Raw genomic sequence first — 24,791 nt, 5'->3', positions numbered from 1 at the left:
TTATTTCCTGTGGATACTTGCCTCCCTTATATACCTATTTACAATGCTTCCCCACAGGATAGAGTTAGACACCAGGGTCGTTTTTTAACGCGGAGAAAAGGTACAAAAATAAAAAAAATTGTCTCAATCGTGAAGGACTGCTCCTCCGCCAAAAGAGAACAAGGAATGGAAGTGCAGCATCTGAAGAACAGATACTACACTTTGATCTTGGCCAGAGATGGGTATATTTGTTGATGGCGCCATGCTTTATAATAGACATGAGGGAAAAACAAATTAACACATATTTGAGGTAATATCAGAAACCCTCCAAAAACAACCTGCAGTGCATAGTAGAAAGGGAACATAAATGGATGGTAACATTTAATGCTACTAAGACTATGCTGCTTTCCTTTAATAATTACAAAAAGCTTCTCAACCACCTGATCACCATAATAGATAACACCTTACTTGAGACCTCATCAATCAAACCCCTTGGCTTAACATTCACAGGCAACATGAATTGAAACAAATGTATTAAGGACATTGCCTAGACTGCTACAAAGAAGCTGGCCTCCCTCTACCCTGCTAGAAAATTACTCACATCTTTACAAAACCACAATTCACTCATACATAGAGTATTGTTGCCACATCTGGGCTGGTGCATTTACTTATTTATTTATTTATTTGTAGCCTCTCCATCTTAGATAGGGTCTCTCCCTCTTAGGGTCCAAAAATGAACTTCATATCTAAACGGTCCTCCAAGCTCCAGTCCCATTGCCGAGATGTTGTATCCTTGTGCTTGTTTTACAAGTACTTTAATGAAATGTGATTTGATGAACTCATAACAATCATGCCATCATCACATACATACTCCAGACTGACCTGACTAGCAGCAAAATCTCACCTCTTCACTATTGAGGACCTAGATACTTGAAAGCCTTCTACTCTAAAAGTTTCTTTCCTCAAACTGGTAGACTTCAGAATTACCTCCATTTCCTTTTTCCCTGCTTGTACTAGCCTGCAGAAGTTTAAATATAATATGAACAGACATCTTGCTGCTTAACTCCAAACAGTCCTCAGTTAGACACAATCACATATCTGCGAGCGCTCTGCCAATGACTAAGATCGTCACCGTGTTCCTCAACATGGTGCTATTGGCGGAGAAACCTCCATCGGCCCTATGTCGTAGCCGGGTTACATTAGTCTCGAAGTCAGAAGTTGTCACTGAGCCATCCCAGTTGCGTCCCATCTCAGTCACCTCCGTTATACTGTGCTGTTTACATAAAATCCTGGCATGTAGATGGGGACTGGTGTATGAGTTTGGTAGTCAACTCGCGTTCCAAGTGTGCGATGGCTGCCTGGAGGCCACTTCGGCCCTCCACTCCATCATACGCACTGCCCATACGGAGATCGATTACCTATGTGCTGTGATGTTGGACGTGTCTAAAGCATTTAATACTGTTAAGCATGATTCTATTTACCGCGCTGCTCACAAGTTTGGGGCTCTGCCCCCTCTACTTTATTACATCCGCTCATGCTATGAATGCACGATGGGGCTTATTGGTAATAAGGAGTTTCACTCTTCCAGAAACGTCTGCCAGGGCGACCGTCTATCGCCGATTTTATTCAACATGGTAATGGATGAAGTTATCCGCTCGTCCAGGTCAGAGGTGTGTTACCCTGTAGGGTCTGAAGAGGTTAGGTCGCTGGCGTATGCTGATGATCTGACCCTCTTCTCCAAGAACCCTGGGGGTATGCAGACCAGGATTGATGAAGTAGTAGAGGTGCTGGCGAACAATGGAATGAAACTAAACCCTGCAAAATTGTTTGCGCTTGCGATAACAGCCCAGAGGAAAGAAAAGTATGTTTTCCTCGCGAAACCAAAGCTTGAAGCCAGTGGAGTCTCGGTCCAAGATTTAGACACGATCGAGGAACTTTGAGTATCTTGGGGTCCGATTCGGTTGGAAGGGCATTGCTGCCTTTCCCTATAAACAGAAAGTTCACAGTTGGATTGAGGAGCTATCAGTCGCTCCCCTCAAACTGCACCAGCGGATCGAATTACTACGCAACTTCACAATCCCAAAACTTCTCCACGGAGAAACATGGGGAACATAGACGGCAATATCTTAAAAGCCATAGACATTATCATCAGGTTTGGAATCCGTCGTTGGCTTAGGCTTCCCAAAGACTGTCCGGTTGGCTTCTTTCACCCTGCTATATCGGATGGGGGACTTGGCATGCCAGCTCTGGCAGTGTCAGTTCCTCTGATGAGACAGTGTAGGTGTGAGAAGCTGTTTGCCACGGCAACTTCAGAAGTCATCAGGGAATCTGTCCAGAGCCCTGCCTTTTGAACAGTGCTCAATCTGGTGAATTGCCCTGCTAAGGTACTCGGGAAGGTGGTGATGAACCTGAAGGAAGCTGAAATGGAATGGGCCTCAGTCCTACATCAATCTCTTGATGGAGCTGGACTCTTTCACGCCAGTGCCTCGAAGGTTCCGCACCGCTGGCTCTGCCATCCTGATTGGGTTTTTCCCAGACTGTACATCCGTTGTACCAACTTATGATGCAGGATACTGAGCACTAAATCAAGGCGGGTGAGGGTGAAAGATCTGACGGTGACCTGAATTGCCACGGACGGTGTGATCAGGTGGAGAGCTTGGGCCATATTGAAACGAGATGCACCATCACTCACGATGCTTGATGTGCACGACACAACCGAGTAGTAGACCTTCTGGCCAAGTTCACACACAAGAAAGACCTGGCGGTTCACGAAGAGCCAAGGGTCTGGATGCATCTGAGCTTTCTAAAGCCAGATCTCGTTGTGCAAACCCCCCAAATGGCTGTTGTACTGGACGTGACCGTTGTGGGTGACAACAGTCTTGCCGCAGGACATCATGGGAAAATAGATAAGTACAGCTTTCCCCTGTTTAACGATGCCCTTCGTTCCCAGGTACTTGCCCGTGGAGCCTCTTTTCCTGTGAAGCATGCCCTGGTAGCGTTCACCTATCGAGGTTTGTTTGTTTCTCTCTCTCGTTCCTTGTGATGGTGGGCTTCCTGAAATGTTATGATACATACATACGTGGTATGTAAACGCCTGCCATCATTCGGATTCTGTGAGTGTGTTGAGTCATGTCTGTCCCCTCTGTCTGCACAGTGGTCTGGGCAATAGGAATCTCTTTAAATTAAAATATAATAAAGACAGTTCAATTGTCTAAACCGGCCTTGGAAAAACAAGTTTTACTAGCCCCTTCATGGACAAATTTATCTTTAGTTGATTTTTGACAACTAAATATTTTCGTTTACTAGCAAAATAGAAAAGTTACTAGCCAAACCCACACGATTTTTGGAATATGACAATTTCCTTCTGTGACGAAGACGTAAATCATGAAGATTTTTCTGTATTTTTTTCTTTTTAATGATAAAAAATTATTAATATTTATTTTTTAATAATAAAAAAATGTAATTTTTTTTTTAATAATAAAAAATTTAATAATATATTTTTTTAATAATAAAAAGATTATTAATATTTATTTTTTAATAATAAAAAATTAAATGTTTTTTTCAATAATAAAAAATTTTATAATATATTTTTTTAATGATAAAAAAATATTAATATTTATTTTTTAATAATAAAAAATTTAATAATATATTTTTTTTAATAATAAAAAAATTATTAATATCACCGGTCAACAATAAATTTGTTGCCTGCGGTTTTTTTTAGCTGATTTAAAATGAATTTGATACACTGAATCCAAAAATTACATGGTTTTTGCTCAATCAGGTCAAGCTTTTTTTAGCTATGGCTACATGTTTTTTTTTTAGTTTTTGTTCACATTTATGCATGTGTTCAGAAGTTGGTTGGAGTATAGTGTCATGTTGAATAATTGGTTTGATTGGAAATGATTATTTTAATGACAAGAAATATTCAGGACTGATAGTTCTGGGTGATAATGTCGACAAAGGGATGCCTTGTTTAGAATGAAAAAGAGGAAAAATATTGATAGAACATTCTTCAGACATCTTAAAATCTATATATGTCCAACAAAGGCTTTTTTCTCCGAGGTTCTCCGGGGTGGGGGTTACTATGTCTTAGAACTTTTTCTATACTCCCTAAATCATAATATCTACGATTTATGAAGCGATGACGTGCCTAGATTTATTTAGATCGACTTTTATAAAATTTGTGCTATTCCGTTCTGTCGCGTGTTTGTTGATGTTTTTCGTATAAATAAAGTGAAACTAATCGAAGCGAACTCAGTTCCTCGGCTTCCCTGCCAGGGATGTCTAGAAAGCAATTAGCTTTGATCAATGCGGTGAAAACCTGTCATATCAGACAATTGCTATTCATTTGGACACTCCCCTTTTTTTACGGGGAGCTGGTTTTCCCACAACATCTTGGGGGAAACAAAACAGTACCAAAAAAAACTGCCTCGCAGCCAAAGTTAAGTGTGGGATTTCATTCCCCTATGGCGTGATGTTTGACTTCATTAAATTTACACACCTGTGTGAACTCATTCACTTAAATTTTTAATCATTTGATTTCAAACATTCTCGCCTTCTTAGTAGTCGTGGCTTTCTTTTCGCCTTAAGGTTTCAGGTTTGAGCCTAATTTCCTACCAAAACTTTTTTTTTTCTTTTACACCTCCAAACACCCAGGCAACACCAGGTACCCCCACTAGTCTATTATATAAAAGGCAAAATAGGCACGAGCGTTTGTGTATGTCCACGGAAGGTTTTTTGCATCAGGATTCTCGCGTCGGTTAGATTCTGGGAGAAGTTTTTGTATACTTCCTAGATCGTAATATCTCGCATTCGCAAACGGAATCCTATCTTTCCTCTTTTTTTTGATGGAGTTAAACAAAATTCCCACCATGGCATCGTCTCAGGTGTTTGTTTGGCTTTTTTGTATAAAGCAAAACTTTGAAAAAGCGGCATAGCATTTAAATCATTGTACGTTTGATTGAATATGCTTAAATTTGACGCACACAACTTCTGCTTGTGCAATGGCAACATCAGCTAACGTGTTACATTTTTTTCACTTTCTTTTCCTTCTTCGTGTTACGGATTCTAGCCTACTACCACTTTTTTTTAACACCTCTTTTTACCCTGTTGTTCCCCTCCCCTCCTTACTACACCACCGCAACACACCCAGGCAACACTAGGTACCCCCACTAGTATTATATAAGCTAAGTTTGAGTTTTTTTTTTTTTTTTATCTATCTTACGTAGATAAAACCCTGTTTGAACATTTTAAAATATGGTGTAAGCCAATTTTGTTTCTTTTTAAAATCTATAAAATGTCTATCTTATGTTGACAAAACCTTGTTTGGACATTTGAAAATATTGGTATAAGCCAATTTTCTTTATTTTATTATTATATCCACTTTAAGAAAGTAGATTAGTGGAAGAAAATAACTTTTACTTATATTGTTTTTTTTTTGGGGGGGGTTGTCGATTGTGTTACAATAGAAATTACTAAAAACATTAAAATTCAAAAATTTCTTGTGAAAAAATGAATAAAAATTATAAATTTCGAACAAGTAAAATATTTGTTTATTTTCTGTAATATTGTATTGAAATTTGGCTTTCAAGCGCACCTGATGCATATTTTATTTAAATAAAAATGTTTTTTTTTTTCTTTTTTATATTCCAGAGAGAAACCTGGCGATGAAGTTTGGCAAAATCTTAACAAAATACAAATCCCTCTGTTGCTTAATTTTTGTCAGTGTAAACTGTTGTCCAAAGAATACTACACTGTTATTGAACACTGCAATACAGTGCTAAAGCATCAACCTGGTAAATAAGTTTTAGATTTCTTTTTTATTTTAATTACTAGCGAGGGGTACCCGGCGTTGCCCGGGTGTTTGGGGGGGGCTAAAAAAAAAAAGTAAGTATGAGGATCGAATCCGAACATTTGAGGCAAAGTTGTAAATTAAAGTGTGATAAAAAAAAAAAAGTGCAATGTTAACCATTGCCCCACCGCGAGATGCTAACGGAAACACGTTTAAATTTATTTAATTAGTTGGATTTATCAGGTGCCCGTTTTAATGAGTTAATGAGGTCAAGTTTGACTGCTGGATAGTATTCATTTACTGCTGAACGCTTTTTTTTCCCACCCCCCCCAAGATGTTATAGGAAAAAGACTAACCCACATGCGGCGAGCGACAAATGTTGAATATTTATCTCCCCGAAATCGAGCAAATTAAATAGACAGGCGAGCTTCGTTGTTAACTGTGATATATTACGATTTATATGTGATATAAAAAGTTTTAAAAAGTTGTGAACCGACCGACCGCTTCTCTGAAAGAAGCCTTTTGTAGACACACAGAAAAAGCGAACACACATACAAACGTACATACATTTTCGCTTTTATAAGTTAACTAGAACATTTAATCTTAAATCTCGATTACACAAAAAAAATTGTTTTCTTTTGTAAATTCAGAATAGTCAATGAGATTGACAATATCTTTCCTACAGAAGAGACGTTGCGAATCTGTCTAAGCTTTATCGTTATTTTCATGGAAAATGCTCGACTGAACTCCAATCTGTGGTCTCACCTTGCCAAACTTTCACAGAAAACATTCGATTAGCTCCAACCATTATATATAATTTCCCCCACTCACCATCTGTGCCTAAATCTAAATGCAGATTCTATGAACAAAACTTCTTTCCCAGAACTACCCGCCTGTGGAACACTGTTCTGCTAACCTGCTTCCCATTTGAATACAACATGGTAGCCTTCAAATCCAATGTAAACAAGTTCTTGTTAGGCTGTCCCCACAATTAATCCAATTCTACCCAATTTTAACCATTAATGATTACTACATTACCATCTTACATTAATCGTGACTTCCGGGCCTTGATAAATGGTGAATCCCAAGTAGAAAAAAAAAAAAAAACCTTTTAAATATGTAAAAATTCTTTCATTAGTTTTTGGTCCAGATAAAATGCAAATAAATTTATTTTTAAAACCATTAGACATATTTTATAGTGTAAATGTGGTATTGTGGTCGTTGCTGTAGTGAGAGTGGACAAATTTTAGGGGAGCGGGGACTGGTTTTTCATCATGTTAAAAACCGGTCTTGTGTCTAACTCTGCCCTTGTGGGGAGGCAAATAAGTAGGGACCTACCTATTTAGAACTGAATTGTAAATAAGAGAAGGATCTACTGGTTTGCAAAGTCATGTAAATTAGCGAGATAATTTTAATTTGTTGCTGTCTCACGTGAGTTAATCATGTTGACACACGCGTTCTCATTTGATCAACAAAGTTAAGCAACATCGAGCTTGGTCAGTACAGAATGGGTGACCATTTGAGAATACCAGGCAACTTATGTAGGAAGACATCATTATCTCCCTTAATAGGGAATATCCAAGTGACTGAGGACCGTTTGTGAATTTGATATTCCCACGGAACTTCCTTCTTCAGAGGAAGCCGGTTCAACCTGTCTGGGGTGAGTGCCAATTTGGTATAGTGAAAGAGTAATTCAAGAAAAAACAATGGCTTAAGGCATTCCCTCAAAATATTTATTCAAGATAATGCATAAAAACAACAATTTTTAAACAAAATAAATCTTTATTCATTAATGTGGTCACGTAACATTTTTTTTTTTTTTTTTTTTTTTTTACACAGGCATCACCACATTATCAAGGCCAAGAGGTCACTCAAGGATAAGGGTTAAAGAGTGTACAGTAGAAATGTGACAATATAGTAATCATTAGTAATGAAAATTCGGTAAATTTGATAACTTATATGGAACGGCTCATTAAGAACTTATTTACGTTAGACTTGAACACAACCATATTGTAGTCAGCCGGAAAGCAGGAAAACGGAAGACAGTTCTACAGGCGTGCATTTCTAAGAAAGAAGCTTTGTTCATGGAATCTACGTTTAGGCTTAGGCACAGATAAAGAGTGGGGGGAATTATTGATAGTGTTTTCAACTAGACAAGTGTTTCTTGCGTGCTCGCCAAACATAACAGGCCAACTACCACACGTCAATTTCTTTTTCTATTTTTCCTCCCTACCCTCCATTTCTTCTCTGAACTCCTACATATCCATTTGAGTCCGCGACATCATGTGTACACCACGCCCTCAAATGCTAACGTACTTATGTTACAAAAATACACCTCATTTTCTGACATCACTTCTTTCCCTGGAACATTCTTTTGAACAACCATTAGCCACTGACAGTTAGATCTGGAGAATAGTGCTGTAGTCACATTTTTCCTTTTTTTGCAGTTTCTTACTTCAGGCATACCGATAACGCCACATATGAGTTGTGTTCCAAAAGTAATGCCTCCTAGTTTTTTTATTCCGCTCGATTGGATCAGAGTTGATTGCATTGTTATGATGATTGAACTCATGCTTTCATGACCTAAAAGTTTCATCTCTCTGTTGCAGATATTGACGGTGTGAAACTCTAAGAAAGCAACCCCTATCGTGGACGTGTGTCAGAAACAGAGACGTGTCATTGAATTTCTGGCAAAAGTATGTTGAGAATGACTGTGATTATGTAGAAAAATAAATTCCGGTGCACAAAAGGTTGCTCGTTTTAATGGTACCATTTCCGTCTTCGTAGCCCTTCAACTTGTTGAGTTAAAAAATAGGAGGCTTTACTGTTGGGAGAATCTTCGTATGACAAAGCATGCTCAAGATGCCTACGCACAGGCAAGGTTCCATCGCTGGCAAAAGTGCATTGAGAATAGTGATGACTATGTAGAAAAATAAATTCTGGAGAACAAAAGGTCACTTGTTTTAATGATACCATTTCCGTCTTCATAGATCTACAACATTTTAGTTGTAAAAAAAAAAAAAAAAAAAAAAAAAAGTAGGATGCTTTACATCCGTTGTATATTTTCTATTGATGGTTCATTCTTTCTCAAGGTAATCAATGAAAAAATACCTTGTGCACCTTAAAATACGAAGTCTAAAACCTTACCTGCTGATGTTTGAGTCTTTGATTGCTTTGAACCGTTTTCACCTGCTGTTGTTCACACAGCTGATGCCTGGTTGACTCTGAAGTGAAGTGGTCGATCAATGTTTTATCCATTGTCGCATCTTGACGAAAAAAAAATCCTTTTTGTTCAAATTATTTTGGGCTACTGTTTTCATCTTAAGGGTTATTCACGCAGTGTTTCAGCCAATGTAACTTCCGATCTTCTTTAGGTGTACTTTGTCGAACTCTGGAATCTGCACAGAATTTTGAATGGGACCTTTTATTTAATCCCCAGAGGTAGCATGTTCTCATTCCATCAGCCATGGGTCCTGGATATGACCTTAAACTGTTTAAGCATTGCCTTAAGGAGAAGTGCTTTCCAACACCCTGGAAAACCTCATCAGTATGCCCCGTATTTAAGAATTCAGGTGAAAAGTCATCTCCCTCTCAGTACAGACCAATAAGTCTCCTGTGTGTTATGAGTAAGTTGTTGGAATACATATTAAATAAAGAAGTAGTTAACCACCTCAATAGAAACAATGACATGCAATATGGTTTCTGCTCTGCAAGATCTATCGCAGATGTGCTAACGGTTATATCACATAGGATTAGTGAATCTCTTGACAAAGGTTTCCTTTCCAGGGCAATTGCTCTTGACATATCGAAGGCCTTCGATAAGGTATGGCATAAGGGCCTACTTCACAAGATTTCCAGCTACGGTATTACTGGAAATGTTTTCTCAATCATTAAATCATTTCTCTCTGATAGGTTCATAAGAATAGTGGTTGATGGGCAGAAATCAGAGGCCCACAGTATTAATGCTGGAGTCCCTCAGGGGTCAATCCTGGGCCCAACTCTCTTCCTGATCTACATCAATGATCTCCCAAAACACATACTTAAATCATTCGTTGACATCTATGCTGATGACACGACCATCTATGGCAACACATCAAAGGTCGTAAATGACAAAGTTCTCTCTAATTCTCTCTCCTCTGATCTCGAACGCGTGGTACAATGGGGGAAGAGGTGGCTGGTCACTTTTAATGCATCCAAAACGAAGCTTCTATCTTTACATCATCAACGCTCTGATCACCATCTGGCATCAATTGAAATGGATGGCTCTCGTCTTGGGGAGGCTCCATGTTTTGACAAGCTTCTGGCTTTGATCTTTACTCTTGATCTGAAATGGAACACGTACATCAAGTCTGTTGCCAGGGCCGCTGGGAAAATGGTGGGATCCTTCTACCGCTCTAGAAGATATCTCACTACTGATGCAATTCTCTATCTGTATAAAAGCCAAGTACGTCCAAGGATGGAATACTGCTGCCACATCTGGGCAGGAGCTGCTAAAAACAGCCTATCTTGCCTTGACAGAGTACAAAATAGACTTCGTGGTTTAGTGGGGGATGCCCTTTTCTCTTCCCTGCAGCCTCTCTCCCACAGAAGAGATGTTGCGAGCCTGTCTTTGTTTTATCGTTATTTCCATGGCAAGTGCTCATCTGAGCTCCAATCTCTCGTCCTCCCTCGCCAATCTTTCACGAGAAACACCTGTCTGGCTAAAACTACTGTCAATAATTTTCCCCACTCTTTATCTGTGCCTAAATCCAAATGTAGATTCCATGAACAAAGATTCTTTCTCCGAAGTGCATGATTGTGGAACTCTCTTCCATTCGCCTGTTCCCCCCCCCCCGCCCGAATTCAACTTGGATGTCTTCAAGTCCAACACAAACAAATTCCTGATGAACCGCCCCCTTAAGTAATGACACCTATCAAATCCCCAATACTAATTATTACGATACTATCCCACTGATTAGTGTACACACAATAACCCTTATCCCCGAGTGGCTCCTGGGCCTTGATAAGTGATGACCCCCATGTAAGAAAAAAAACCTAAAGGGTAACCCCAAAAAACGGGCCCCAACTCTGATTAGGCCCCGTTTCTTAGTGTTTTGTCCGAATGAAATGAAACTTTGGTCATAACTAGTTTATCATATTCAAAACATCCCATCAAACACAAGGGTCTTTGGCCTTTTTTTCTCCATTCTACAGCATATGTTTTAGATATACTTTCTATGTTTTTTTGTTTTTTTTGGGGGGTCACCCTGTATATCCGATGGTGAGGCCCCAGCTTGCGGGCTTTGGGGAGTGTGGAGCCACCCCTTAATTGGCATTGCTCTGACCCAGAGTGGTAGTACCTGTTAGGGTCCCAACTATGGGTTAAATAGAAACCAACTTAAAAAATATATATATATATATATATATTCTATTAAAAACTTTCTCTTCAAAATCTTTGGATTCGGCATTAAATAACCTGAAAAGTGTTGATATGCCGTAAAACAAAAACAACCAATCCAAACCGTCAGTCATGACTGCAAGGATACATGGCGTAACAGATAAAGTACTAAGTAAAATTTAGTTGTAAGCGACGCTCTTCTGAAGGTTGAAGATTCAATCCTCAGCATGAGTGATGCAAAGAATACAATTGTGAATTACTTAGGATTTCCACCCAGTCATGGCTGATGGAACGAGAACATGCTACCTTCATAGATAGGTTCCGGTTGAAATTCTGTACAGATTCCTCAGTTCAACAGAAAGGTTTCCGACTTTGAGGGAAAGATTCCAAAGTTTGACAGAATGCACCTGAAGAAGGTTGGAGGTTACATCAGCCGAAACATTGTTAGTAAAAGGATTAAAAAGATATACAGTGTTGATTAATATTTTACTGTTCAAATATTCTTTTGTGTTTTTTTTTTTTTGTTCAACGTAAGATCTTCTAACTGTTGTAACTGAGCAGTGTGGTCATTGTGTTTAATATTTCGAAGGTGTTACACAGAGTATGGCATTCTGGTCTTTTACATAAACTTCAGAGTCATTGTATCAGTGGTAAGGTTTTTGACTTCACGAGATCTTTTTATTTTTTAGATCAAAGTTTGAAAGTAACTCTGGATGGTGTCTCTTTATTCTCTTTTCCTACCAATGTTGGTGTTTCTCAGTGCTCTATTATAGGTCCAACTCTGTTTTTTTTAATTAAAAATTTTTTTTTTTACTCACCTTCACCCCCTAACAAGGCATATTGCCACTTGAACATAAGGGCCTACTATTTAGGTCCATGCCTAGGAAAGATTAACAAGATATTGGTTTATGTGACATTAAAACTTCTGCATAACAGTACAGCCAGGGAAGCAGGTAGCAGGAAGAAAATTCCAAAATCGAAGGAAGAAACTATTAGAGTAAAAAGCTTTCTGGTATCTACAGACCTCAACAGTGAAGGGGTGTGATTTTGTTGCTAAGCAAGTTTGTCAGGGATATGTATGTCGAGAAGGCACACAAGTGCAACAAGTTCATCCGAGCACATTCTATTAAAATACTTTTAAAACAGGCATAGAGATGCAACATTGCGGTGATGGGACAAGGGTTGGAGTTTAGTTGACAGAGTAAGACCTCGGAGAATATTATTCAGAAAATTAATATCTACGCTGATGATACCTCTATCTGGTGTTGTTTTTTGTCCATCTCCGTCAGATCAGTTGAAAGATGCAACTAATCTAGAAATTGACTTGTGTTTGGTTGTGAATTGAGGTACTCGGCCCATGTTATTCAATCATAGGCGTGTCCGTTTTCTTCCTGAGTTTCTCATGGATTGCTCTGTTATTCAGAAGAAATCAACTCTTAGTCTTTCTTTCTTAGGGTTCATACATTGGATCCATTGCTCTTTCTGCTTCTTGTAAAATCGGTTCTCCCTACCGCTCTAAACACTTTCTCACACCTGAGACTATTCTCTATCTCTACGAATCTACTTTCAGATCATGTATGGAGTCCCGTTGATGGAATATTGTTGTCATGTTTGGGTTGGTGAATCCTAGTCCCATTTGGGGATTTTTGATAAGGTGCAGAAATGTATCTGCAATTTGATTGGCCCTCACCCCTTCTTCTCTGCATGTTTGTGATGTTGCTAGTCTTAGTCTTTTCCATAAATACTATTATGACATGTGTTCTTCAGAATTATCTGATCTATCATCTGCTTCCTTTTTTCCAGCTTGTTTGACCTGTTGGTCTAGTGGTCTCCATCAATTCAGTTTTGATACCTCATTATAATACAGCTTCCTATTCCAAGAACTTTTTTTTTTTAAGAATTAAAGGCTTGTGGAACTCTTTTCCTGCTCACTGTTTTTCTCCTACCTATAAATTAGTCTTTTCTAGACTAAGATCAATAGACCTTTCCTGTTTTTGTAATAATTATCTTTCATTCTTGTTAACTCCTTAAACTAAGTGGCTTCATACCTTGTCTGGAGCAATTTGCATAATTCTTTTCTTTTTTAAATTCATTTGTTGTATTGTCAGAGATTCTGTATGACATGGAGAGGTGTATATATGATGTGTTTATTGATATGTATATATTTTTGATTGTCTGTATATGAATGTGCTTATTAATCATATAGTTGGTTGGTTGGTTGGTTGTTTTGTTTTACGGCATATCAACCCTTTTCAGGTTATTTAATGCCGAATCTGGTGATTTTGAAGAACGATTTTTTAATATAGTATATTTGTTTTTTAAGTTGTATTCTATTTAACCCATAGTTGGGATCCTAACAGGTGCTACCACTGCGGGTCGGAGTAGACCTGGGAGCAATGGCAATTAAAGGGTGGCTCCACACTCCCTAAGGCCTGCAAGCTGGGGCCCTCACCATCGGATATAGTTTAAGGTCATATCCAGGACCTAATCGTCTAGTGATTGTTTCAACAGGACATATAACAATTATAACATTAATGGACAAATCCCTTACAGTTTAACATCGACCAATGGTAAAACATACCTCGTTCATCTTGGGTTGATCTTGATTTGGTGAATCCTCAGAAAAGCTGCAAACGAAGATTTATACGACTCAAAATCTTAGTGGTATTTACAGCAACTTTATTTCGGATGTTTCTCCCATTGGAAAGCTGCAACGCTGATCCTAGACTTTTACTATCAACATTTACCCGCTACTTGTCCACCACTGTCTTTCTTCCTCTGACTACTGACTGCTAACTCTCTGACTCCCAACTCTTGACTCACTGTCTTTCAAACCCTCTCATTACGCCATTAACTCCACGTGACCAAAGACATAAATCAAATGATCTACTTTCGTCACATATTTTGTTTATGTTTTAGCATTCTTTTCTATTAAAACATTTTTGTTTTTATTTATCTAAAATTCCATATTTTTATTGTTTATAGAATCTAGTCAAGTTAAATTCCTAAAACGTCATTTAAATTTAACCATATTTGTCCTTGCATTGCATTGTTCTCTTTAAAACAAATCTAATTCAATCTACACGGTAATAATAATAATCTTCTGACTCAGATAATTCAGCAATACCCCGGGTGTGCTAATAAACAAGACATTCTTTTCACTTCCTCTCATGTTTTCTTTGTCTTTCCTCTGTGACTGTACCTGCTACCTCAACTGTTCTACATATATTAACCCAAGAACTATCATCCATTCTTTCAGCATGAACATACTATCAAATTTTACTCTTCTGCGCACATCTTCTTGTACTGTCTATTTAATCTTCTGAGGTCATCAGATCTAAATCTGTCTTTAAGATTCACATTACATATGCATTGTATCATTCTCCTATCTTTTCTTTCCATGCAACGCATGTCTTCCACACTCACTAACCACGTTTAATTTCCATGCATCATCACACTGAGTACACAAGCTTGATATAGATTCTTTCCTTGGTAACAATGGCAAAAGTTTATTCACTCTAAATTCTTGCAATCACACAAGCGCCTGCTACACCCTGTGCTCCAATGGTATCACCATGGTAACAAATTTTGGGGCACTTGTGGGTTGGTACAACTTTTTTTGGTTTTCAGTTGGGACATGGGAAGAGTGTATAGCAGGGTGGAGAAATGCAATTTTAGGACCAAATTGAAACGTTTTTCTGAAAGTTTTGTATGCATGTTCTTTTGTTGAGAAAGTTTTTTTAAATAAATATAAAGTTTTTTTTAAATGAATATAAATCTTTTTTAAATAAATATACATCTTTTTTAAATAAATATACATCTTTTTTAAATAAATATACATCTTTTTTAAATAAATATACATCTTTTTTAAATAAATATACATCTTTTTTTAAATAAATATACATCTTTTTTTAAATAAATATACATCTTTTTTAAATAAATATACATCTTTTTTAAATAAATATACATCTTTTTTAAATAAATATAAATCTTTTTTAAATAAATATAAATCTTTTTTAAATAAATATAAATCTTTTTTAAATAAATATAAATCTTTTTTAAATAAATATAAATCTTTTTAAATAAATATAAATCTTTTTAAATAAATATAAATCTTTTTAAATAAATATAAATCTTTTTAAATAAATATAAATCTTTTTAAATAAATATAAATCTTTTTAAATAAATATAAATCTTTTTAAATAAATATAATTTTTTTGAAATGAATATAAATTTTTTGAAATGAATATAAATTTTTTTAAATAAATATAATTTTTTTAAAAATAAATATAAATTTTTTTAAAATAAATATAAATTTTTTTTAAATAAATATAATTTTTTTTAAATAAATATAAATTTTTTTTGAATAAATATAAATTTTTTTTTAAATAAATATAATTTTTTTTAAAATAAATATAAATTTTTTTTAAATAAATATAAATTTTTTTTAAATAAATATAATTTTTTTTTACATAAATATAATTTTTTTGAAATGAATATAAATTTTTTTAAATAAATATAAATCTTTTTAAATAAATATGAATTTTTTTTAAATAAATATAGATTTTTTTAAAATAAATATAGATTTTTTTAAAATAAATATAAATTTTTTTAAAATAAATATAAACTTTTTTAAAATAAATATAAACTTTTTTTAAATAAATATAAATTTTTTTAAAATAAATATAAATCTTTTTAAATAAATATAAATCTTTTTAAATAAATATAAATCTTTTTAAATAAATATAAATCTTTTTAAATAAATATAAATCTTTTTAAATAAATATAATATTTTTAAATAAATATAAATCTTTTTAAATAAATATAAATCTTTTTAAATAAATATAAATTTTTTTAAAATAAATATAAATTTTTTTAAAATAAATATAAATCTTTTTAAAATAAATATAAATTTTTTTAAGATAAATATAAATCTTTTTAAATAAATATAAATCTTTTTAAATAAATATAAATCTTTTTAAATAAATATAAATCTTTTTAAATAAATATAAATCTTTTTAAATAAATATAATTTTTTTAAATAAATATAAATTCTTTTATTTTCTGTATCTACTCAGAGAAGATAGCTTTGCTTTTTTGTTGTTTTTTTTTTTTTAGTATTTTCAAGTTTTATGGCATCTCTTGTTTATTAAATTGTTAGATGAAAGTACACAATAGTTAAAAGATACCCTCCTCTCCTCATGTTAAGAATAGCTTTCTAAATAACATTATTTCATCACGGTACCTTCTCTGCATAAGTACCTTATTTTTCTTTCTGTTTTTCTTTTAAAAAAATATATGGCATTTGTGCATTTGTGCAAAATTTACACGCGTTTCAATAATACAAGTTCATGTTTTATTAAAAATAAAAAATATCTATTTTGTTTAAAAAAAACAACTTTATTTTGTGTGTTTATAAGTTTCTTATATTTATTTTAATTAAATAAATATGTAACGAAAATTTTATGTTCATGTTTTATTAAAAATTAGCCTGGGTGCCCGGCGTTGTCCGGGTGTTTGGAGGTGTGTGTGTTAAAAAATTTTTTTTTTAAATGGTAGAAGGCAGGCAGGCTCGAACCCGTACTACGAAGGAGGAAAAGAATGTGAAAAAAAAAAAAACATGACGCCTTTGCTGTTGCGCCCTTCACCAAACCGGAAGTGATGAATGTTTAAATTAAGGCTAGTTGATCGAAAAGATATCAGTGAAAAAAGCGACCCCTCGCTGTAGAAAAGTACCTGGTTGAGGGTGTAGGAATTAATGTTTTTAGCCAATTTTTCGATATTTGTCATCCGAAGGGTCGAGCTTCAAAACAATATCAATCTCATAAAAATCCTTCGCCTCTGTCAACAGTTTAAGGCATATATGATGATTGCAACGTCTTGTCAGACGAGTGCCACTCTCTCAGACACTTAAAGTCCATGAGCCAAAACTGACTTCCATCGCCACAGGACCATTTTAATAGACAAATGCCTGAGGGAGTATCTATATACAGATGATGTTACAGAGTCTTAACTTTGTACGACAGCTAAGTCTCTCTCTCGGTTCAAAATGTTGAGATCCAGCAACAAGCAAGAGCAAGATAGCCAGCAACATGTTAAACTACAGACCAGCTTAATGCGGGTACTAGTCTCCTGCTTTATGTTTTTTTTAAATCAGAGATTTGCTTCTCCTAGAAAGGTTGCCTTCACCACGGCTTTCGGGAACCCTCTCCACCTCAACACACACATACATACACACAAACACACACAGTACTAGTTGGCCATTGACCCCGAAAAAGGGTTCATTCGCCCTTTGGAAGGTCTTGTTTTTAATCCTTCAGGGAGACTAGCCATCCTCCTCACCAAACAAGTCTGGTGGGGGAGCCAGTTTAATCGTCGGTGACCCGACCATGAGGCAGGTAGTACTGGGTTACATGGTACCAGTAGCATATGACATAACCTGACATAGGCAGATATACATACATACATACATTTAAACAGACAGGTGATATTTATATTTTCGATAAAAAAAATCTATTTTGTATAAAAAAAAAGACTATTTTGTGTCATTATAAGTTTCTTATATTTATTTTAATTAAATGAATGTGTAACGAAAACTTTATGTTCATGTTTTATTAAAAATAAAAATGTTTTAATGAAAATTGTAACTTGCATTTGAAGCATTACATATTAATTGAAAATAAGAATTGCATATGTAAATGAATACATTTAGAAGGCTAAAAACAATGTATTTTTTTGTTATATAAACAAATTTGCTTAAATGAAATCAGATATATTTCAATATTGTCATATATATTCATCCTTGTCAATGAAGAGTCTGTTTTTTTTTCTTTTCGTTTTTATTTCTTTTTTTTCTTTTTTTTTTTAATACATACTGTTATCAAGACCTAACACTGTCGATCACAGAATTATACTATGCGGACCAAAGAAAGAAAAAAAAAAAGAAAAAAAAAAAAGAAAAACAGACTCTTTATTGACAAGAATGTATAGCATCGAAATATATCTGATTTGATTTAAGCAAATAAATTTGTTCATCTCAAAAAAAAAAAAATGAAAATGCGTTGTTTAGCCTACTTAACATATTCATATATTCATTTATATACATAATTCTTATTTTAAAAAATGTCTATTTTGTTTGGAAAAAAGTTTTTTATATTTATTTTAACTCAACAAACGTGTAACACAAAAATTTTATGCATTATTAAAAGGAAAAAAAATTGGCTATTTTGTTTTTAAAAAATAAACTCAATTTTGTGTTATAAGTTTCTTTTATCTATTTAAATTCCAGAAATGTCTTGCTTTATCAAAAAAATTTTTTAAAATCATATTTTATTTTTTAAAAAAAAATCTCTATTTTGTGTTATAAGTTTCTTAAAAAGAAACTTTCTCAACAAAAAAAAAAAATATGCATTCAAAAAGTTTAGAATTCTGGTTTTGTTACAAAAAAAATCTTTTCAATTTTCGATTCGGTCCTGAAATTGCATTCGTCTGCCTTTGTTATGCACTCTCCCCATGTCCCAACTGAAAACCAAAAAAGTTGTACTCACGCACAAGTGCCCCAAAATTTTTTAGCAACCTCAACAGCTTCACCATCCAAATATATTTTATCTACATCTGAGTTCTGATCAGTCTCCATTGTTTTTTTTTGTTTTTCTTACAAGGGAATCACCACTTATCAAAACCCGAAGGCCACTCGAAAATAAGGGTTAATGGATGTAAGGTGGTAGTCTAGTAATCGTTAATGGTGTAAATTGGGTAGATTTTGATTATTTATGGGGATGGTTCAACAAAAACTTGTTTACATTGGATTTGAAGGCTACAATATTGTCGTTGACCGGGAAGCAAACTAGCAGAATAGCATTCCTCCAATTTTTTAACCAATCCTTTGCTTTTTCCCTCCTTTTCTTCTGACCGGATTTTGACCAAATTATTGCACTGTAATAATTTCATGTTCAATTATCTTTCTTCCTTAATGTTCTCCTCTTGTATTGTGTCAAAATTAAACTTCTGTTTTCATGAGAGCTCTAGTGCATTATTTGGATTCTTCAGACTACTGTTCTCATCTTGAGTGTTATTTTCACAACGTTTTGTTCGATGTAACCTCCGACCTTCTTCAGGTGTATCTTTTGAGATAATGATTGATAATTCGTATCATTTGGAGTCTTCAGACTACTGTTCTCATCTTGAGTATTATTTTCACAACGTTTTGGTCGATGTAACCTCCGACCTTCTTCAGGTGTATCTTTTGAGATAATGATTGATAATTCGTATTATTTGGATTCTTCAGATTACTGTTCTCATCTTGAGTGTTATTTTCACAACATTTTGGTCGATGTAACCTCCGACCTTCTTCAGGTGTATCTTTTAAGATAATGATTGATAATTCGTATTATTTGGATTCTTCAGACTACTGTTCTCATCTTGAGTGTTATTTTCACAACATTTTGGTCGATGTAACCTCCGACCTTCTTCAGGTGTATCTTTTGAGATAATGATTGATAATTCGTATTATTTGGATTCTTCAGACTACTGTTCTCATCTTGAGTGTTATTTTCACAATGTTTTGACCGCTGTAACCTTTAACCTTCTTCGGGTGTATCTTGTTGAACTAAAGAATCTTTCTGTCAAACTCCAGAATCTGCATGCATGGAATTTCAAACGGAACCCTTTATTTGATCCACTTGAGTAGGACACTCTTGTTTCGTCAGCCATGACCAGATAGAAATCTTAAATAATTCACAATTGTATTCTTAATATCAACCACCTTGCGGATTCAACCTTCAACCTCTAGAAGAGTGTCGTTTTGAACTTAGTTTTACTTTGTCCTTTATTCTTCATACTATGTGTCCGTAAGGGTTCTGTTCAAAATTCCGTGAATGGTCCTGAGTTTGATAGAAAGAACTATGAGTTTGACAAAGAAATAATTGAAAAATTTTAGAGGTTACATCGGTTGAAACATGAGAATAACACTCAAGATGAGAGCAGTAGTTTGGATAATCTTATCAATCCTCATCTCAAAAATACGTTGACAACTCTTCTTGATGTTTGTGAACTATTAATGGTTCAAAGTTTTTTTTGTTTTTCTTTTTTTCTCATTTCAGACAATGTGAAAGCTTTATTTCGGCGAGGAAAAGCGCACATTGGAGCGTGGAATCCAGAAGAAGCTAAAACCGATTTGGAACGTGTGATCGAACTTGACAGTAGTGTTACAAAAGAAGCTCGGAAACAGCTTAAAATTTTGGAGGAATTAAAAAAGACAAAAAATATTGAAGATCGAAGAAGATTAGAAGGGAAATTATTTGGTTGAAATGGACGCCTTTTTAAATTCGTTTTAATCAGAAAGCTGGTTACTTGTGGATAATGAATGTTTGTACTTTTGGAGCAAATGTTAAAAATTATGTGCGTGTGCAATGGAGTCTGGGATATTGCTTTCTTTATGCGTAGATGCTTGTAATTCATCTGTTAACGTTCTCATATCCTTCATTTCAAATATTATTTTTTAAATTGGTGCGCATTTTATGAAGGCTGTTTGGAAAGTTGATGGCACATCTTCGGATTATGTTCTGTATGTAAACATTGAGTCAGAAGCACTTGGTTTCCAACTTATAGTCCATTGAACCTAATACTGACCAACATACTTTATTGTAAACATCTAACACGTACAATGTTTCTCATGGTGCAATGTTATGTCTACATATAGGATAGATAAATACTTTCCATATGACATAATCACAGGTAAAATATGCCTGAGAAGGAAACAAATATAAAAGCCATAGGGCTCAGAAGAAAGTTCTGAGTGTCATGATCAGCAGAGGCTTCTTTGATAGCCAACATGATGGACTTAGCAGCTTGCAAATGTTGGCTCTTATTTCAGCTAACAACGTATAACAGTACAAATAGAGTTAAATAAATATAATTATTACAAATCAAAGGGCTTAACAATAACAGCATACAACACAGCTTCAATGCATTTCAAATTTTTTTTTTTTTTTTTAATTAAGGTTTTTATATGTAGCACAGGCGATTTTTTTTTTTCATGTTTACTTCGGGACAAGCTTTGCCTATTATATAATAAGCATTTCCTGTCTTTGCGATAATTACCTTGATTTCCAAACAACAAAAAAAGAAATGTGTTACAGAACATTCTTGATTGGTAAAGACTTCTTTTGATATTCAACAGAGGCGATCTAGTCCACATTATATGGATGTTGGGCCTTGTTTCAAGTAACTGAATACAATAAAACAAATACAGGTAAATAAACACCAAAAACCACACAGACGAAAGATATAGGCAACAAAGAAGCTTAGACTAGTAATGGAATGCTATTATAGAAGCAACCCCCTCACATAATAAACACCGTTACACATTTAGAACATAATCCCAAACCTATATCATCGATTTTTCAAAGATACTCTTTCTTATATATATATATATATTTCAGTTTTACCCCTTACTTTTAAAATCTCTCTTTTGAACCTTGTCTAAGAGCGAGAGACTAGTAGCAGATGTACCAGCCCAAATATGACAACAATACTCCATACATGGGCGAATGGTGGCCTTATAGAGGTACAGGGCATTAGTAGCTTTCTAGCACGGTAGAGAGAACCTACTTTCTTCGCAGCAGTCCTGGCAATACTCTCAATGTAATTGTTCCAACTCGTGTTTCCTGTGAACGTTAGGCCAATTGAATTATTTTTAGAATAGAAAAGGCAAGGACACAATGACCTAGACAAAATAACGTTGAAGTTGTGCAAAAATTAAGGCAGAAAAAAGTCGTCAAATGAAATAGATAAGTAATGAGTTCAAAATGAAATTATCAGCAGGAGTCACGAGATTGAAGCAAATCAATTGCGTGGAATGGGTAGTCATAAATTATAGATTGTTTCCAAGTTATAAGGCTATGAGTTTAATGTGGAGACGTCTATATCTAATAGATTGGAAAAGGTATTTAAAGTGATTTAAAAAAAAAAAATTTAAAGAGAATAAAACAACAGTTATCGGGAAGAAATCGGCCAGCATCCACAGGCTCCGCTATAAAGCAAAAACTGAGAACTGCAAAAATAAATATATACTTACACAAGTGTGTATGTAAATGTACTTAGCAAAGTATAAGTAAACATACATACAAAATATAAATGTATAAGTAGATAAATACATTTAATTAATTGGAATGCTTATTGAAACAAGTATTATTTATTGATTTTATTTATTGCGAACCAATATCCTTAACAAAAAAAAATGAGTGAAATAGTCTGCAACGAACAAAATTAAAATTAAATGAATATAACAAAATGTGCGCATGGATACACTAAAACGAAGACTGTAGATTTAAAGCCTGCCAAACATACATCCATATGTTTATATATATGTTATATAAATATTTATATATATTATATTTATATGTTTATATATTATATATATATATGTTTTTATATATTATATATGTTTGTTTATATTATGTATATTATATATATATATATATATATACACATACATATATGTATACATTATATATATGTAAATTTATATATATATATATTATATACATAAGTATATATAATATATATATATTATATACATAAGTATATATAATATATGTATGTATATATTCATATATATTATGCATATATGCATAATATACGTTTATTTACATAATATACGAGGCACGTGCAATAAGTAATGCTCCTGACCCATTTCCAGTTGTCTGATCTAGCTGAAATTTGGCATGTGCAATGATTTATATCTCTACAGGTTATGTGGCAAATTACAGCTCTGAACTAATTGTGGTTTCTGTTTTACAGGTGTTTGAACTGAGTCCGGTGTGAAATGGAGCCTGTTGAATGTCGAGCAGTGACCCGGTTTTTGTATTTGAAAGGACGCACACCACAGGAGACTTTTGATGAAATGAAAGAAACTTATAGTGATAATGCCCCATCATATGACCTTGTAAAACACTGGCGTCGTGAATTCAAACATGGCCGAAAGTCTGTGGAAACAGCTCCCAGATCTGTCCCCCCCCCTTTTTGCCATTGATGAGGCATCTGTCCGTCAAGTTGAGGCTGCCATTTTGGAAGATCGGCGATTACTATTTGCCAAATAGCCCAAGATGTCAAGATTAGTACAGGGTCTGTGGAAACTATCATTTATGACCATTTGCATATGCATAAGGTGTCTGCCAGATGGATTCACAGGTTGCTCACACCATTTCAGAAGCAAGAACGTGTCGCGTGCTCGAGGATGAATTTGGAGATGAGTAAAAGTTTTTCAAAAGACTGATTACACAGGATGAATCCTGGGTCCATCACTATAATCCAGAGACGAAAGCCCAATCAATGCAGTGGAAGCACTTGGACTCACCACCTCCAAAGAAGGCAAGGGTGCAGCCCCCCCGCTGGCAAGGTCATGCTCACAGTCTTCTGGGACCAGGACGGAGTAGTAATGACAGATTTCCTGGCAAAGGGTACCACAATTACAGGAGTCGATTATACTTCACTTTTGAGGAAATTAAGGGAAGCTATCAAAATCAAGAGGCGGGGCAAGATGAGCAAAGGTACCCTACTCCTGCAGGACAACGCTCCGGTCCACAACTCGCATGTCACCAGATCAGAAGCACGGGCGTGTGGTTATGAAATCTTTACCCATCCTCCCTACTCTTCTGACCTTGCACCCTCTGACTTTCACCTCTTCCCAACCATGAAGTTGTTTTTGAAAGGAAAGCGTTTCCCAGATGATGCAGCCTTGATTTCTGAAGTCATGTCATGGTTGGAGGACCAACCTGGGGTGTTCTACAAAAACGGTCTCCAGAGCTGCATCAAACGATGGGAGAAATGCATAACTCTGGGTGGTTCCTATGTAGAGAATGACTAATAACTGTGCCAAGTTTCGTTGGTCTACTGCTATGGGAAGTGGGTCAGGGGCATTACTTATTGCACGCCCCTCGTATATATGTGTTAAATGAATGCTTTTGCGTCCTTCTATTTATTATTTATTTGTTTGTTCACTTTACTTTTTAATCGTTTACTTCTACTTTGTTTTCTTTTTACGATTGCTTTTACCTTTACGGGTCTGTGTGTTCTTATCAATGTTTTTACTTATATGAGTGTGTGTATGCTCTTACGTATCTTACGTGCAGGTCACAGTTATGTGTGTGTGTGTGTGTGCGTTCTATCCTTACACCGTTTCTTTTGCCTTGGAAGGTCTCGAGACATGTATGTGCAAATAACATCATGCGTACATACCTGCTTGCCTTGGCCAGCGGATGATATCTTCCTGGACACTGGTCTGCCATCTCATTGGGAAGTGGTCACTGCAGACAGATGCATCGATAACAACAAGATGGATTTGAAGCTTCCATATTTTATTTCAAGGCAAGCCTATCATCTCGAACCCTGGTTGTTGGACACCCGGAATCTCCCATCTGCATTCTCTGCTACACAAAACCACTCTCACCCATGTGGTCGTCAACCGGAAGCCTACGACCATAATTCCCGTATCATCCCTAATTTCCGGTGCATTCTCTCTGGGTTGATACCTGTCAAACCTAACCTTTTGTGACCCTGCCAACTCGCTGATGGGAAATGAAAATATGCTTACATAACTTTCTATTTCTAAAACTACCTAGATAGCAATTAAGCTGGGATTCC

General features: G+C 35.1%; 1 protein-coding gene across 2 annotated transcripts in view; it reads left to right on the top strand.

The window, feature by feature from the left end:
- LOC145268341 (AH receptor-interacting protein-like) overlaps positions 1-21,073 on the top strand; it is a 43,531-nt gene extending 22,458 nt beyond the window's left edge. Inside the window, exons 5-6 of one of the 2 annotated variants that reach the window (XM_080123849.1) lie at positions 5,632-5,774; positions 20,249-21,073. In XM_080123849.1, coding sequence (XP_079979975.1) covers positions 5,632-5,774; positions 20,249-20,454 — 349 coding nt within the window. In that variant the 3' untranslated portion in view covers positions 20,455-21,073. The remainder of the gene's footprint in view (positions 1-5,631; positions 5,775-20,248) is intronic. The other variant, XM_080123850.1, reaches the window with a different exon arrangement.
- The last annotated feature ends 3,718 nt before the right edge of the window (positions 21,074-24,791 follow it).

This window comes from Euprymna scolopes, chromosome 43 (genome assembly GCF_053919585.1).
Source record: "Euprymna scolopes isolate OS-2025 chromosome 43, ASM5391958v1, whole genome shotgun sequence".
In the NCBI taxonomy this organism is placed as follows: Eukaryota; Metazoa; Mollusca; class Cephalopoda; order Sepiida; family Sepiolidae; genus Euprymna; species Euprymna scolopes.
The sequence above is the reverse complement of the archived record's forward strand: the minus strand, read 5'-3'. Positions and strand labels throughout refer to the sequence as shown.